The sequence below is a fragment of the Kogia breviceps genome, chromosome 9 (assembly GCF_026419965.1).
Source record: "Kogia breviceps isolate mKogBre1 chromosome 9, mKogBre1 haplotype 1, whole genome shotgun sequence".
In the NCBI taxonomy this organism is placed as follows: Eukaryota; Metazoa; Chordata; class Mammalia; order Artiodactyla; family Physeteridae; genus Kogia; species Kogia breviceps.
This window is the reverse complement of record NC_081318.1, coordinates 7,737,138-7,753,650: the sequence shown is the minus strand read 5'-3', so window position 1 is coordinate 7,753,650 and position 16,513 is coordinate 7,737,138. Positions and strand designations below refer to the sequence as shown.

General features: G+C 42.4%; 1 protein-coding gene across 2 annotated transcripts in view; it reads left to right on the top strand.

Moving 5' to 3' along the window:
- The window catches only part of CNTNAP2 (contactin associated protein 2), a 2,024,023-nt gene that overhangs the window by 1,987,996 nt on the left and 19,514 nt on the right, over window positions 1-16,513 (top strand). For both annotated transcript variants that reach the window (XM_067041938.1, XM_067041937.1), the window contains one exon: window positions 254-493. In XM_067041938.1, coding sequence (XP_066898039.1) covers window positions 254-493 — 240 coding nt within the window. The remainder of the gene's footprint in view (window positions 1-253; window positions 494-16,513) is intronic.

Genomic DNA, 16,513 nt, shown 5'->3' with positions numbered 1-16,513 from the left:
GAATGTGTTTCATTTTCCCAAGTATAGTCTTACTCTCCTCACCATGTTCTCTAGCAACACAGAAGGCTCTTTTAAAGTGAAGCCTCCAGCCCTAAAGCCTTATCAGGTCATTAATTTTTCATCTAAAAGAGCACACTATCTTAAACTGAAACCTAAGAGGAAGATTTGAAGGCCAGCATTCAAAGGGGAGTTGTATATTACAGCGGTGATACAGTGAGTGGGATACAATCTTTACTTTCTCTTTTTCTTCTAGAAACAGGGAAGATTGACCAAGAGATTCACAAGTACAACACCCCAGGATTCACTGGGTGCCTCTCCAGAGTCCAGTTCAACCAGATCACCCCTCTCAAGGCAGCCTTGAGGCAAACAAACGCCTCAGCTCGCGTGCACACCCAGGGCGAGCTGGTGGAGTCCAACTGCGGGGCCTCCCCGCTCACCCTCGCACCCATGTCGTCTGCCACCGACCCCTGGCACTTAGACCACCTGGATTCAGGTAAAGTGTAAAGCAGCGTCTTGGCTGGGATGCTTTATTTCTTTACGCCTCAGTTTCCTCACCTGTAAAATGGAGTTAATAGCAGGCTGTCGCTGGTGATGTAGTTGGAGGACTGAGGGGACGGAGGAGTGTGCGAGCACAGAGTTCTTAGCACATCAAGGGCTCAAAAGGTACAACCGTATTCGTGCTCAGGGCCAGAAGTAAATAAGTCGAAGGGAAGGAGTGTAGGGATTATTGACTCTTCTGCACTTACGTGAAATGATGAGATACCTTAACCAATGTCTGCAACGTGACTGTCTGATGATTTGATCAGATCACGTCCTCGCTTTTGCCTTTGTGACTCAGCTGCCTAGCAGCCCCACTGCCCAAGTTCTGATACCAAACGATGACCTAAAACCATACAGAGATTCATCTCCCGACACTGTGTTTGTACATATAATCCCATAACCTTCCAGGTTTCAGTGGTGCATTTAGGTTTAGAAAGCTCAGTGGGTTTAGCTCCACTTCTGCAGGTGATATGACTTGTCATGTGAAATCTCAGTGCTGAAAGGATGCAGCTGTTGGCTGCGAGGTTCACTGGATGCAGATTCAGTGCCCACAGAACCCCGAGTGGTGGGGAGCGTGTAAGTCCGCCTCCTCACTCTATCCAGACTGACGTCAGGCTACTCGGGTAACCTCTCCAAGCCTTTGCTTTTTCACCCACAAGGTATGAAGTGGGGCGTGATCTCTAAAACACCACCAAACCTACCCTCTGATGGATCTCAAAAGCAACGTCTGACTTTGCTGATGCCAAAGACAGGACGGGGACGAGGGGGGAGCCCTGGGTTCGAGACCATCACTGCCTCTCCCCAGCAAGTGCCTTAATCTCATTCCTCAGTTTCCCCACCACTGAAATGGAGATAGTAAGACCTAAGTCAGAGAATTCCATGCAAGACGATGGATTTAAAACACTCAGCACAGTCACAGACGTAGAGCAAGCTGTACAAAAGCTTAGCTGCAATAATACTAACAAAGTGGTTATTATTATGTTCGACACAATTTGCTATGATGTTTGAATGTCCAGTTAGTAAAGGCTCCCAAATCCTCCCCGACCCTATGGAAACGTCGTGTGTTTGATTCCTTTACATATATTCCAGCCCCGAAAACAGTATTTATCAGCTTCCGTGACACTCTCGTCATCGTGAATTCTTGCCAGGATTTGCCCACGAAACTTTGCGTAGCTTCGAAAAGAAGCCGAAATTGCCCTGTTGTCAGAATAGCCAATTTACAGACTAAACCACCCTCTTCATTCCTCACCCATGGGTCCTGTAACATGATGAGGGCGATGATGTGTGCCCAGGGTATTTCTAAAGAGCTGCCTTTTATGAAGTTGTGAGGATGACACAGCGGGTTCGCTTTTCCTCATGAGGTGGCTTGAACAAAGGAAAGCAGTCCTAGTGCTGGAAGAAGAAAAGTAGGAGTGAAGTTAGGAGGCGAGAAAAAGCACCTCCAGGGCTGCAGAGGAACAGAGATTTCTCAGATAGATTCCTCCAGGTGCCAGGGTGGATGGAGACAAAGCCTAATCTTTGAAATACACAGGTTCCTTGCTGTTAGAGGTTCTCACTGCTTGAGGCCATCAGCGTGTGTGGTCCAAGTCGGCTGCCAAGAAATCAGTTTCAAAAGCCTCTAGATGCTACTTTGGGCCAATAGGAGTTCATATTCATTCCGCCTTAATTAGCAAGTTATTTGCTTGATGGTCTGTGAGATACAGGTGTATGGGCCAAAGTTTGAGTTCATTTATTTTTTAAAAATCATGCTTTATACATGACAATTTCATTCTTTTGACTGATGTAATAATGTATATAGGGAACTTTCTGTTATTATTCAATGTTCAAATCAAAAGTCTACAATCCAGGTATTACGGTAGGCCTGTACTATATAACACAGGTCCATTTACAGAAAATTTCCACTTGTACTTGGACAGAAAGTTCCTACCTGGTGTTGACCAGTTGCTGTATCAATCTCATCATCATAATTTATTCCATGATTGGAATTCCAAGTTAATTTCCATAATGGGTAAATGCTTATAAAGAAATGTGTATCTGTCTCACAAACTTTATTAAAAGAACAGAAAAGAGCTTATGAGCTATGACACAGAAGGCTTGTTTAGATAACATGATTTTTCTTTTAACATCTTTATTGGGATATAATTGCTTTTCAATGGTGTGTTAGTTTCTGCTTTATAACAAAGTGAGTCAGTTATACATATACATATGTCCCCATATCTCTTCCCTCTTGCGTCTCCCTGCCTCCCACCCTCCCTATCCCACCCCTCTAGGTGGTCACAAAGCACTGAGCTGATCTCCCTGTGCTAAGCGGCTGCTTCCCACTAGCTATCTGTTTTACATCTGGTAGTGTATATATGTCCATGCCACTTTCTCACTTTGTCCCAGCTTACCCTTCTCCCTCCGCGTGTCCTCAAGTCCATTCTCTAGTAGGTCTGCGTCTTTATTCCTGTCCTGCCCCTAGGTTCTTCATGACCTTTTTTTTTTTTTTTGTAGATTCCATATATATGTGTTAGCATATGGTATTTGTTTTTATTTCTGACTTACTTCACTCTGTATGACAGTCTCTAGGTCCATCCACCTCACTACAAATAACTCAATTTCGTTTATTTTTACGACTGAGTAATATTGCATTGTATATATGTGCCACATCTTCTTTATCCATTCATCTGTCGATGGACACTTAGGTTGCTTCCATGTCCTGGCTATCGTAAATAGAGCTGCAGTGAGCATTGTGGTACATGACTCTTTTTGAATTTTGGTTTTCTCAGGGTATATGCCCAGTAGTGGGATTGCTGGATCGTATGGTAGTTCTACTTTTAGTTTTTTTAAGGAACCTCCATACTGTTCTCCATAGTGACTGTATCAATTTACATTCCCACCAACAGTACAAGAGGGTTCCCTTTTCTCCACACCCTCTCCAGCATTTATTGTTTGTCACTTTTTTGATGATGGCCATTCTGACTGCTGTGAGATGATATCTCATTGTAGTTTTTTTTTTTAATTTTTTTTTTTTTTTTTTTTTTTTTTTTTTTTTTTTGCGGTACGTGGGCCTCTCAATGTTGTGGCCTCTCCTGTTGCAGAGCACAGGCTCCGGACGCGCAGGCTCAGCGGCCATGGCTCACGGGCCCAGCCGCTCCGCGGCATGTGGGATCTTCCCGGACCGGGGCACGAACCCGTGTCCCCTGCATCGGCAGGCGGACTCTCAACCACTGCGCCACCAGGGAAGCCCTCATTGTAGTTTTGATTTGTATTTCTCTAATGATTAATGATGTTGAGCATTCTTTCATGTGTTTGTTAGTAATCTGTACATCTTCTTTGGAGAAATGTCTGTTTAGGTCTTCTGCCCATTTTGGGGTTGGGTTGGTTTTTTTTTTGATATTGAGCTGCATGAGCTGCTTGTAAATTTTGGAGATTAATCCTTTGTCAATTGCTTCATTTGCAAATATTTTCTCCCATTCTGAGGGTTGTCTTTTGGTCTTGTTTATGGTTTCCTTTGCTGTGCAAAAGCTTTAAAGTTTCATTGGTTCCCATTTGATTATTTTTGTTTTTATTTCCATTTCTCTAGGAGGTGGGTCAAAAAGGATCTTGCTGTGATTTATGTCATAGAGTGTTCTGCCTATGTTTTCCTCTAAGAGTTTCATAGTGTCTGGCCTTACATTTAGGTCTTTAATCCATTTTGAGTTTATTTTAGTGTATGGTGTTTGGGAGTGTTCTAATTTCATTCTTTTACATGTAGCTGTTCAGTTAGATAACATGTTTTTTTTTTCTTTTAGGAGAATGGGGGTTGGGGGATGAACAGGGGACAAAGGAAGAAATAGACATAAGGGAAGGTTACTTAATATCAGCCTCCAGCCGCTTACTGTCTAGGAGGAAAAACTTTTCCTCTAGGCCTTAAGTGCAGGCAATGGGGGCCTGCGAATTAAACTCATAAAAGACAGATAACAGGAGAAGTTTATTTGTATGCATATGGAAGCTTACAAAAGAAGTAGCTCAGTAGTGGTAAAAGTTAGAGGCTTATATACCTTTCTTAGTAGAGAAAAAGAAGAGAGGATAAAAGGCCTCTGGGAAGAACAAATGGGTTTCTAAAAGAAAAAACAGGAGATAAGAAAGTTTGTGATTATGTTTGTTCATGCCTGTGTGAATGGTCTTTGTCTTTTTCAAGGCCTTAAAACTCCCCTGGAAAGGGTGATTTAGGGCAGGTTTGCACTTGGCCTCCTTCCTGGGACCTAAAAGCCTCCTAGAAAAAAGGGGATTTATGGTCTCATTTCTCAGAAGTTTCTATGTTTAGTCAGATAAGGAAGTTCCAAAAAGATTTCTCTCTGCATCTGTTGAATCCCAAATGTCATCAGTTTAAAATAATCTTCATCCCAGCTCTGGGGTTCTTAGTGGGTCCCCACATCAGCAACTGCACCCTAGTTTCTGTGAGCCTACGTTCATCATTCTGAATTTTGATTTGGGGGTTTTGCTTTTTTAGATAATCTTTCATGTATGACTGAGGATCCTCACTGTCAGATATTCAGTAACAAAACAACAGAGCATACACAAAAATGCCTTTTCTAGCTATAAATCTTGTTACTGGAGTCTGTATAGGTACCTGAGGGAAGAAAATAAAGGTGAGAGCTCATTAGTCCTGGTTTGAATAGAGGACATTTGGAAGGAGATCTGTTTCATCTCGTGCCTTGGGAAGTGTGAGCCTCCACCAGCACTGTGAGTATCACCTGGAAGCTTGTTGGAAATGCAAATCACAGGCCCCAGACCCACTGAATCATCATCTGCATCTCAGCAAGCTTCCCCTGTGATTTATCATGTGCCCGACAAGTCTGAAAGCACTCTCTCAATCTCAGATGCACTTTCAAATTACCTAGGGAGCTTTTAAAAGCCCCAATATCCAGGCTGCACCCCGACCAATTAAGTCAGACACTCCGGCTGAGATGTCCAGAGATGTACAACCTCCCCAGGTGATTCTAATGTGTAGCCAAGATGGAGAATCACTCACTAAATAAGAGAGAAGCTTAATAATGGCTCCTTTGGTAAACCCTTTGAAGTAAGGTTACTAAAAAGAAAAGAAAATACCCAAAAGCCAGTTTATGAAAAACCGTGAAGCCTTTCGGTGGTGAAATCCCAAATTGAAAAGGCTATAGCAGTAAGCTTGCCAAAGGTTGGGCTCCTCTGACCATTTCATAAGGAGGCTCAGGGAGATAGAGGAGTTTTCTCTGAACTTGAATAGAGCTAGTCGGCCTGGAAAAACAGACTTGAAACAGACAAACAAACGAGATCCACAGTGTGGGGCCAGGCTCGGGGCCTCCATGAAAATGCATCTTTATTGAAGTTGTTATACCCCAGGAAGGAGCTTCAGTTTGAGGAAGATGTCAAATTATTAATCAGTTTTTTAAATCAGCTGCAAGCTTAATTTGAAAGGATATCAGGAAGGAAATGCTGCTTTAAAATGAAGTATGTGCATTTATTTTAAAATCAAGCAGGCCCCTTGCGGTGTAGATAGGAAGTCTATGGCTTTAGTATTAACGGGAACTTAGCGATCAGCCAAGGGCTGCTTACTTCATACTCACACTGGAGTATTTGCTTTGCAGAGACCTGGAAGTTAGAATTCCAGACATCTGCCCTGAGGTCTTGTGTTCTTTCTGCTCCCTTATATTTCTTTCTTATATCTTAGATGATATCAAATGATAAAGACAGAAAATGGATTCCAAGGTATGCTGGCTTCCTGTGATAAGATTCCTTTTCTCTTCTGGAACACCACTGACTGAGCTGCTCATTGCCTCTCTAATGCCCTTCGGGCTCCATCACTGTTTTCCAAAGTGGGGGACATTTACAGTTGGTCAGGCTGTGTACTGCACAACTCCAGAGGATTCCATTTGCATTGCAGTCTATGGCTCCTGGAGCCCTGAAACATGGTGGCCTTGATAGGGGGTCATCAGATCATTATGGGAAGAAAATAGACATCATCACTGTGACATGATATAAAGTTATTTCCTCTTCATTTCTTTTTCAGTCTTTCTAATTTTGTTAAGGAGAAAGTCTCCATTTGGTCCTGGCATGCACTTAAGGCTCTCTCACCCATGCTGTTCACCATTAATAGAGAGCAGGCTTCTGTTTAAAGCCTTGACAGGCCATAGAATTACTCAGTAGGGTTATAAAGTTTTATCACTGCATTTGTTTAAATAAGAAATCAGGTCAGTTTAGTGAGAATAAGTAAATAAATAATAATTACGTTTTCCATGGATATGGCAAAAAGGTATGACAGTAGTTTCTATGTGATTGGAGTTTGGCAAACCAGTGGACAGTATGATCACGAACACAGGGTCCTGGCATGGAGCTGTGAGAGTGCATTTTTTATAGGAGGAAATGATAAAATTATGTTGATTTCACTTAAACCACTTCTGCTCTGTTAGAAACATCTAGTCAGTTCTTTTTCTGCCTAATTTTTTCCGCCTTTGGATAATAGGTACGGCCTGTTTAACCACATCATCATGGTCCTTTTAGAACAGTGGTTCTAAAAGAACAGTGGTTACAAGATAGAAAAGGCTGAAGGTAGAAACCCTGAATTCTGGTTTATTTAAAGGTCACAGAGCACCAGACAATTGCTGTGATTCACCTCTCAGAATTATGGGCTCTGTTTTTTCTCTTTGTCAGATTCAGGGAAGCTTGTTTCCTTGGAATGGCAAGGATTTGCCAGCAGAGAGAGGCTACAAATGGCAACGCACTTTCCGTAAAATGTAGAAACAAAACAAACACCAGAAAAAAAATAAGGATCTGATGCCATAAATTTCTGCACTAAGGAACAACTCCGAACTGTATACCAAGCTGTTTTACGGGGCATTCATATTAAGTCTTAGGGTTGGTTTGTTTTTTAATCACATTCATGATATTGAATACAGACTACATCAGACCAAAGGCCACATCCTAGGTTCTTTTTTAATAGCATTAAGATAGACAAGGCACTTAAAAGATGTAAGATTTCATTTCCCAAGGAATCTCCCTGTTATAAAGATTATAACGAGTTACTGGAACCTAGAGATTTTGGCTCCCCGCCTAAAGCTAACCTGCATCTGATACTGAGAGGCTCTGGACCAGGAACTCTCAGAGCCCCTCTGAGAGGAAAAGTGGGAAGGACATGGAAAATCCAGAAACACGGAGTGGAAAACAGTCCTCTGAGAATTGTCAGGAATTCGGGAATCCAAACCCAAACTTGTCCCGTGGATTCACTCAGGGTCACAGAGCAGTTGGAAAAATCAGCTCTCAGGAATGCGGCTCTCATCCCAAATAAATTGGGAACTAAATGGAATACGGTTCCTGGGATCACTCAGTGTAACCACCACATGCCCCAGTTAGATTCCAGAATATACAGTCTGCCCAGGTACTGTGAGCTAAGAATTAAGGGCTCTGCGTGCCACATCAGACACTTTACCACTGGAAATCGTGGGTTTGATTTCTAAAGGCACCCGTTTCTCTATTGCTATGATTTTTAGTGACTTGATTTCTTATCTATGTTCCACATTTTTTTCTGCCATCTGAGGATAAAATATTTTTATATCTTCACGTGTGAAAGAATTATGGATAAGATGAACATTTAAAAAGTGCATATATCTATTCCATTTCCATCATAATTACAAGCTGGTAGTGGGTTTTCTTTACCACCTGCAAGCACTTAAAATAATCTTTCCAGCTCTTACAATTACATCTTAATTATTTCTGAGCAGATCCCGTTTTTCATCCTTATGCTAAGGTTGCATGATTAATTTGTTTAATCTCTGATACCTAATCTTTTTATTATCTTTTGTGTCTTTTGTTCTCTTCTGTGACCGACACAGACATTTATTCAGGTCCAGAAAACTTTATCATCTTCTCTTTTCTGAGATGCACTTTTCCTGCAGATGATCCAAATTCTGCTTTTCTGCAAAAGCACCAAGCACATTTATATATAGCTTAAGTCGAATATAATAATAGTTACCGGTTTTTGATCTAATGGTCATTTAAGTTTCCATCTTTTGTTTCCATAATGAATAGCTTTATACACATGATCTTGTGGAGTCAGGGATGTATTTTTAATTTTGATTGAATTACAAATCTCCCTCCAGTGACACAGTACCTCCAATTCAATAAGATATAAATCTCTTTTTCCCCACACCCTCATCAACACAGCACATGTAATATTCTTTTAAATCTTGCTATACTTTATTTGAAAAATGAAATTTTGTTGTCTTAATTGGATTTCATTAATCCAAATTAAGTAAAGATACTTAATCATGAGTGAGATTAAGTATCTTTGTATATGTTCATAAGTCACTTGTATTTATTTTTCCCGCCCAATCTGCCTGTTTATATTTTTTGACCAAAGAATTATTTGTATATTTACATTGTTTCCCATCGATCTGTTGGTCATTTACTAATTGACTCATAGAATTTTTATATATTAAGTAAATTGGCATTTTACTATATGTTTGAACATTTTCTCAGTTTGAGCTTTTTTTTTTTTTTTTCAAATTTATGGGGTTTTTTTTCCCCATGTAAAAATTTCTAAATGTTACATGATGAAATATAAAGTTTTTCATGGCTTTGGGGTTTTGTGTCATGCCTTCTCCATTCAGAAAAAAAATTTTTAATGATTGTACATTTTTTCTAGTCATTTTATGTTTTATTTGTAAGATACACATATTTACTGCCCTAGAAATTTACTTGGGTAGTAAGAGTAACGTAGAAACCCAACTTTACTTTTCCCCCCTAGCCAGCCAGTAGTTCTAGCACTATTGGTTGATTGGTTGAGGACCCATCCTTTACCCTACCTTTATCCCGTTCAAAATTGCCCTGTATATTTATGTTTACTTCTAGGCTCCCTGATCCATTGCACTGATCTGACTCTTCCTGAGACGGTAGCAAGCTGTGGTCATGATTGAGCTTTTGTAATAGCATTTGATTTCTCATAAAGCTAATTACCCTTTTATTCTCTCTCTCTTTTTTTAGGATTTTTATATGTATATGTTACCTAGAGGATTCCTGTTTTCATAAGGGTTTTATCAGGGTTAGAGGTTAAATAGTATCTAATGCCCCTTCCACATCTACTGGAGACAACCATGTGCTTTTTCTTCTGTGATAGATTAATGCGGTGAATCATAGTAAAAGATTTCCCAGTACTGAGCCATGCTTTCATTCCTAGCATTAACCACATTTAGTCATGGTGAGGCATTCTCTTGAGGTATAACTAAAGTCATTTTACTAAAACTTTTTTTAGTTTTGTTTTTCACATCAGTCATTCTTGGGTATGATGGGTTTGTAGCATCCTTTTACTTTTGAGGGGAGTGCAGATTTGGATTTTATACTTAGGCCAGCTCCAAAAAAAGAAAGTAGAAGGGGCCACCCAGCAAGGAATGTTGGGAGGCCCCTAGGACAGCAGTCCAGACAGACCAGGAAGGAACCTGGGACCTCAGTCCTACAACCTCAAAGGCTCAATTCTGCCAGCATCAGGAATGACCTTGGAAGCACATTTTCCCCCAGGACTTCCCCACAGGCACTCAGCCCTGCTGACACCTTGATTTCAGTCTCGGCATACCCAGTCACACCGTGGGGGACTTCTCCATCACTCTCTAACTAGTAGAATAGCTCAAATAAGTGCCGTCCAAACTTGAATGTTCTCAGAATCACCTGGCGAGATGAATGAATGCAGATTCAGGAGGTCAGAGGTGGGATTTGAGACTCTGCGTCTCTAACAAGCTCCCAGGTGATGCTGATACTGCTGGATCACGGGCCACACTGTGTGCAGCAAGGATATAAACAGCCTTGGAGCCTTACCCACCTGTACCTTGTAAGTTGGGTAAACTTGACCTGCAAAACCACTGGAGCGTACTGTTTTCTTGTGTGTGTGAGCGGAGCTCTTCAGCAACTCTCTCAATTTCTTTTATGAGAATCTGTCTAATTAGATTCTCTTTCTCTTCTACTATAATTTCTGTTGTTTACATTTTTCTAGAAATTAATGCATGTAATCTAAGTTTTCAAATTCATTTCCATGGAGTTGAGCAAAATAAGTTTTTATAATGATTCCCATTCTCTCCTTAGAAAATGTTTATTCATATATTTTTATATTGTAGGTGTAGACTTGCCCCCCATTCTTCTTAGATTATCTGACAACTTATTTTTTCAAAGGACCAGCTCTGGATTTATTTATTAGTTCTATCATTTTTCTGTTTTCTTTTACCACTCGCTTCTATCCTGACTTATTTAAATTTATTTTTGCTACTCTTTAACTGTGTCATTTGAATATTTCCTTACTGTCATTATTGGCATGTGTGTAACATCCTCTTTCAGAGGAACATGAACCAAAGTTAACAAATCTAAGCTCTAAGCCTAAGTCTCTGGCCACTTCTGGCCCCACCTCCCGGACCACACAGGCCAGATGCAGTGTCTTGGCGTGCATATCTTTAACTCTCATCTAAGGGACCTGAACAGTCTTTAGAGGCCACCTTAAATGCCAAAGCCTTCAGACATCACTGTAAGAACAGGTTTGGCAGGCGTGTGTTCCCGCAGCAGTGGAGCAGGTGAGGAAATGATGGGGCGAAGCATCGCCTAAGAGGCTAAAGTGAAGGGCCGTGTGGTTTGATCCCCTTTGAGCACCGGACGCGCCCCGCCCGCGCCCCGCGTGCCTGACCGTGTCTGGGGCTGCCTTCACTCAGGCTTCTACTCTTTCCTGACCGGGACTGTTCAACGCCACTGTGGGAAAACCCAAAGGAGCACAAACGCCCAGCTTTGGGGTAACTTCCCGGATCCTTGATTCCGCCTTCATCTGGGCTTCTCTTTAATCCCAGTTTCTCCCCCTCTCTGTCTGTCTGTCTTTCTCTTTGTCCCATACAATAGATTTTGAAGCCCAAGCAGGTTGGGGTTCTGTCCAGCCCCCCCCCTAAGCCGCCCACCCTCTGACCCCCCCCCCTGCCTGGCACCATCCTCAGAGACACGTGTCTCCCTTTCCACGCCTGCCAGGACCCTCAGCCGTCACTTCCATCACGTGGGGCTGGGAAGGGCAGGGGACACAGGCGTGTACGTTGCTGTAGCAATTTCTGTGTTGACGGCAGAACCACCGACTGCGGCGAGTCACGGCGTTCATTTCTGCCTCGCTCTTATGCCGGGCGGTGCTACGAGAAGCCCACGAAAATGAAGTCAGTTTGAGGTCACAGTTGTCCGCCGATGGCTGTGTCTGTCACTGCCTCTGTCAAGCCGGGGCCCGTGCTAACTGTTCCTACCACGCTGCACTTTTGAACATCCCTCTATATCACTTGGGCCATTCAGGGGAGCACAATATTCCACATTAATCTGGTGCCACTTCCTTTTCTGACTTGTCATGCGGAAGACTACCACGGAAACCCCTGCGTGTGAATCCTCCCCAGGGAATCCCTGCCCGGCACCACCTAGACGTGCTGATTCTGCCTTTGCTGGCGATTCGAGGCCTGTGTCCTGCCTCTCGTTTCTGAAGTTGCAGAAACATTATGCTAGATGACGTTTTTGACCCAACGCCAGTTGTTTTACTCGTTTGAGATCTTTGCTCCGTTCCCTGTGCTCTGCACAGACTATTCAGAAATGTCTGAAGGTCCGGTGGATCCTTGATTCTGCTGTTGAGCTTCTGCCTGAGAACAACCCTGAAAGGCTTTAAAAAAATTTTTTTAAGTAAAATCAATTTCATGTTAAAACGTAAATGCACATAAAAATCCATATGAATGTGGGGTGTAGTTATCTTAAACATAGAGAATGAGATTAATTGTGAAGTTTCACCAGGAGAAAAGGCTAAAAGTGGTTTTCAAGAATCTACTTGGGAATTTTAACTTTGAAGAAATGGGAAAGGATAAAGGCAGAAATGATGAATTTGTAACTGACTTTGATTGCTGAAATGCTTTCAGTGCATGGTTTTGTTTTATCCTGACAGTAGCTCTACATGGTCTGAGTGGACATTATTAACCGCATTTTAAAGATTAAAAACAGCGCAACTGGGGGAGACAAGGTATTCATTCCCGCAGTAAACATCGAATGAGTGGCTGCAGCAGTGACCGGGCGCTCGCACCCCCTGCGGAGCCTTTAGGCCACCCCGACGCCAGCTCCCCAGCCGGAGAGAGTCTTGATGTGCTGTCAGCACTGCTAACCAGCGGGTCCCTGTATTTATAGCACTTTGCTCAAAAGTATACAGAAAATAACATCATCGGGTCTAAAATTTGGGTATACTCACCTCTGATTCAGTGCTTTTCCCACTTTTCCTTTCTCTCAATGAAACATTTGAATCTAAATATAAAAAGACTCCAGTTCTTTACTCTGAACTGTTTTCCTGTCTTCTATCATCCCTTCAGTATAATGCAGAAGTCTGAAATAATCAGTAATTTGCGTATCTGTAGGTAAACCCCTGATACTAAATATACCTTCCTTTTTATTTCCACTATCCCTTTTTTTGATTTAGAATAAATCATCCCCAAGCCTGCTAGAGCCAATTATATATTATTTCACACTTTGTTGACATGAATGAGAAGAGCTACGACAGAGCTAGTGGCTGGTACTGGAAGATGATCACAGTATCTTGATACTGACCTGAGCCACCTGCAAAGAGCTCTTTCCTCCCAAAAGCTGCCTACATTTTTCCTCCCTGATGCGCATGCTTTAGACAATGACCTATTTTAAATCAGGAAAGGTCTCCAAAGACACGTCTAAGATAACTATTAAATTCCTTGGCTGTTTTTTCTTAGACTACTCTTAATATTGAGCAGTAATAGACTCTCCCCCTCTGCATTCAAAATACTAAAGAATTGTCCTCAGAAATGAAAGCAGGGTTCCATTAGTAGCTTTCACAAGACTAAAAAGAAATAGGGCGAAAGGAAATGGAGCCGGGGGGCATTCTGTCATGCAGATCATTTAAAAGCACACAGTGAGTCAGCACCTCCCCCCTCCAAAAAAAAGACAAGGTCTCAGAAGGAATTATTTCAGTTCCTTCTCCGGCATCACCTTAAATGAAAACACACGTGCGCAGGAACGGCAGGAGACGTGAATCACCAGGAGTCTCAATTAAACCTCTGCCACTCAAAGTGAGGTGTGTATTCAGACTGCCCCGCAGCCCATTAGAAATGCAGACTGGCAGCCCAAGGCAGTCAGAATCTGCATTTTAATGAGATTCCAGGTGGTTTGTGGGAGCCTTCCAGTTGGCAAGCTCTGAACCAAAGCACTCAGGAATCAGTTTATTTTCTCCTAAAGGCACATCAGAATGACGTATACAGAGGAAGACAAAGCCTACACAACCCACTCGAGGCCAACGAACCCCCTCCTCCTAGGTCCTCGAGGCAGAGGTGCTTCGTCCCTGACCTCCGGAGCCCCGTGTGAGTGCCCGCACCTGGCGGGGGAGGGCTGCGTGCAATCTGGAAGTTGTTTCCCCTCAGAAAGGGGTTTAAATGGGTTTTACTTCCCCGATTTATCACATGCCCCCAGGTTTGGGCTTCCTCCTCCTTGCATTCCCGTTAACGTCAACGTGGAATTATAAACAACGCCTGTGGCAGCGAGAAAGGCGTGATGGCGCACGCACGCACAGAGCGGTCGTCCCCCCAGGGGAGGAAGAGGCACACACCCGGGCTCCCAGACCCGCTCTCCGGACTCCCTGATCTAGACTTCCCAGGCTCAGCTTAGAACTACAGCAAGATGCACCGAACGTCCCGACTGAGCCCAGAGAGCTGGTTCCAGCAGCCCTGGTCCGGTACCTGCCGGCCCCGTGACTGTGACCGAACCTCTGTCCTGTGTTTCAGCCGCGTCAGCTGTGGGAGAGGTCACAGACCAACCCCGTAAACGTGGGCTGTAAGGGTCCATGATCCACGGTGCCTGCAACGTTAGCCAACCAGAGCTTTGACAATTGACTTAGAAACAACGAGCGCTAAACACAAGAGAAGCGACAATTTGCCCACCTGAAAAATAACGAGACATCTTTGACATGAAAAGGATATCTTACATCTTGTCTTTGTGTTTACAGGGAGTCTGAGCTTCTGTCAATAATGAGCTGTTTCTAATCCAAATACCTCCTTTCAGTTAATCAGACAAAAGAATGCAATGGCAGCCTCGTTTGGGAGTATCAGTGGATCTCTTTCCCGAAAGGCAACTGAGACAGTTTAGAAGTTGGCTAAAAAAAACCGATGGAAGGAGGGAATTTAGTAAAAATCGATTGCTCTTTCAGTACCTTCATTGAAAGTTGGCGTTATTTAAACAATCAAGATCTATAGTAGAGGATGGCAAGTTCCTTTATTCTGTTTCTTTTCACCTACTTAACCTCTTTTGGTCACTGGATCTCCGACACTGGAGCAGGCAGCTGCCGCTTGGCCGCTCTTTTAAGAAGCTGGAAATGTAAGGGTTACCTTGCCACGTCGAAGCCCAAAATTCATACTCTGTTCCCTGTTGGGGCTCTGGCATTCTGGCCGGTCATCTTTCTGTAGAAGCTGAAGTGAAGGGTGTAGTAGAAACACAAAACTGAGGCTCACCAAGGTCCTGCCCGATACGGTTTGCCTGGATAAAAAGCTCATGGCCTTGAGAAATCTCTCCCTCCTGAAAATGGGATCAGCTATAGGCTCTCTGAAAATAAAGGAGCGTCCCCTGAGATCTTCAGCATCTTACCTGACAACAGTTTGTTTTCATATGAGTTTCCAGAGTATCAATCAATAGTGAATGGCTAAAACAAATAGTTTGAAAAAAATTATTTTCTGCGATAGAGCTCAGATTTGAAGAGAGTGAATGAAGTGAAAGGAAGCAAAGAAACTGGGAAGAACAAAGGCATATTTACATCATGGAGCGCAGACTCCACTACAAAAAGAATGCTGCAATTTAAATTAAATTATAATTAATAGCAGCAGTTTTGTTGAAGTATCTCAAATTATCCCATTAGATGCTGAAGCCCAAGTGGTTTCCATGGCAATATTTTCTCTACATGGCAGCTACTTTCTAATTTTTTGGTCCCCGGTATATGACAACATGAAGCATTTAGTGCCTTTCATTTTGGGGGAGTTTTCTGCTAGACAATCTCGGTTTATTATTTTATTTTATTTATTTATTTATTTTTGCGGTACGCGGGCCTCTCACTGCTGTGGCCTCTCCCGCTGCGGAGCACAGGCTCCGGACGCGCAGGCTCAGCGGCCATGGCTCACGGGCCCAGCCGCTCCGCGGCACGTGGGATCCTCCCGGACCGGGGCACGAACCCGCGTCCCCTGCATCGGCGGGCGGACTCTCAACCACTGCGCCACCAGGGAAGCCCCTGGGTTTATTTTTATATGCATTTAAATGTGTGTTTTATGTGCAATTGGTTTCTGAGCCTAAAGTCTACAATTTTACGTATTTTGAAATTTAGTAAATAAGAATCACAATTACCTCGTTTATGTTCTGTATTTTAAAATTATTTTATCTTTTATTTTTATACAACTTTAAAGGTTACACTCCATTTACAGTTATTACAAACTATTGGCTATATTCCCCATGTTGTACAATACATCCTTGTAGCCTAGCTTACACCCAATAGTTTGTACCTCCCACTTATTGTTTGTCTTTTTTATTATAACCATCCCGGTGGGTATGAAGTATCTCACAGAGGTTTTGATTTGCACTCCCCTGAAGGGTGGTAATATTGAATGACTTTTCATATGTTTATCAGCCACTTCTGTATCTTATTTGGATAAATGTCAATTCAAATCCTTTGCCCACTTAAAAAATTGGGCATGTCTTTTTATTATTGAGTTGTAAGTGATCTTTATATATTCTAGATATAAGTTATTTCCCTTATCCCCAGATAAGATATATACCTTATCAGATACATAATTTGTCAATATTTTTTAACCTATGGGTTGTCTCTTTGCTTTTTTTATGGTGTCCTTTGAAACACAAAAGTTTTACATTTCAATGATGTCCAATTTATTTTTTCTTTCATTGTTTGTGCTTTTGGTGTCATATTTAAGAAATTATTATGTAATCC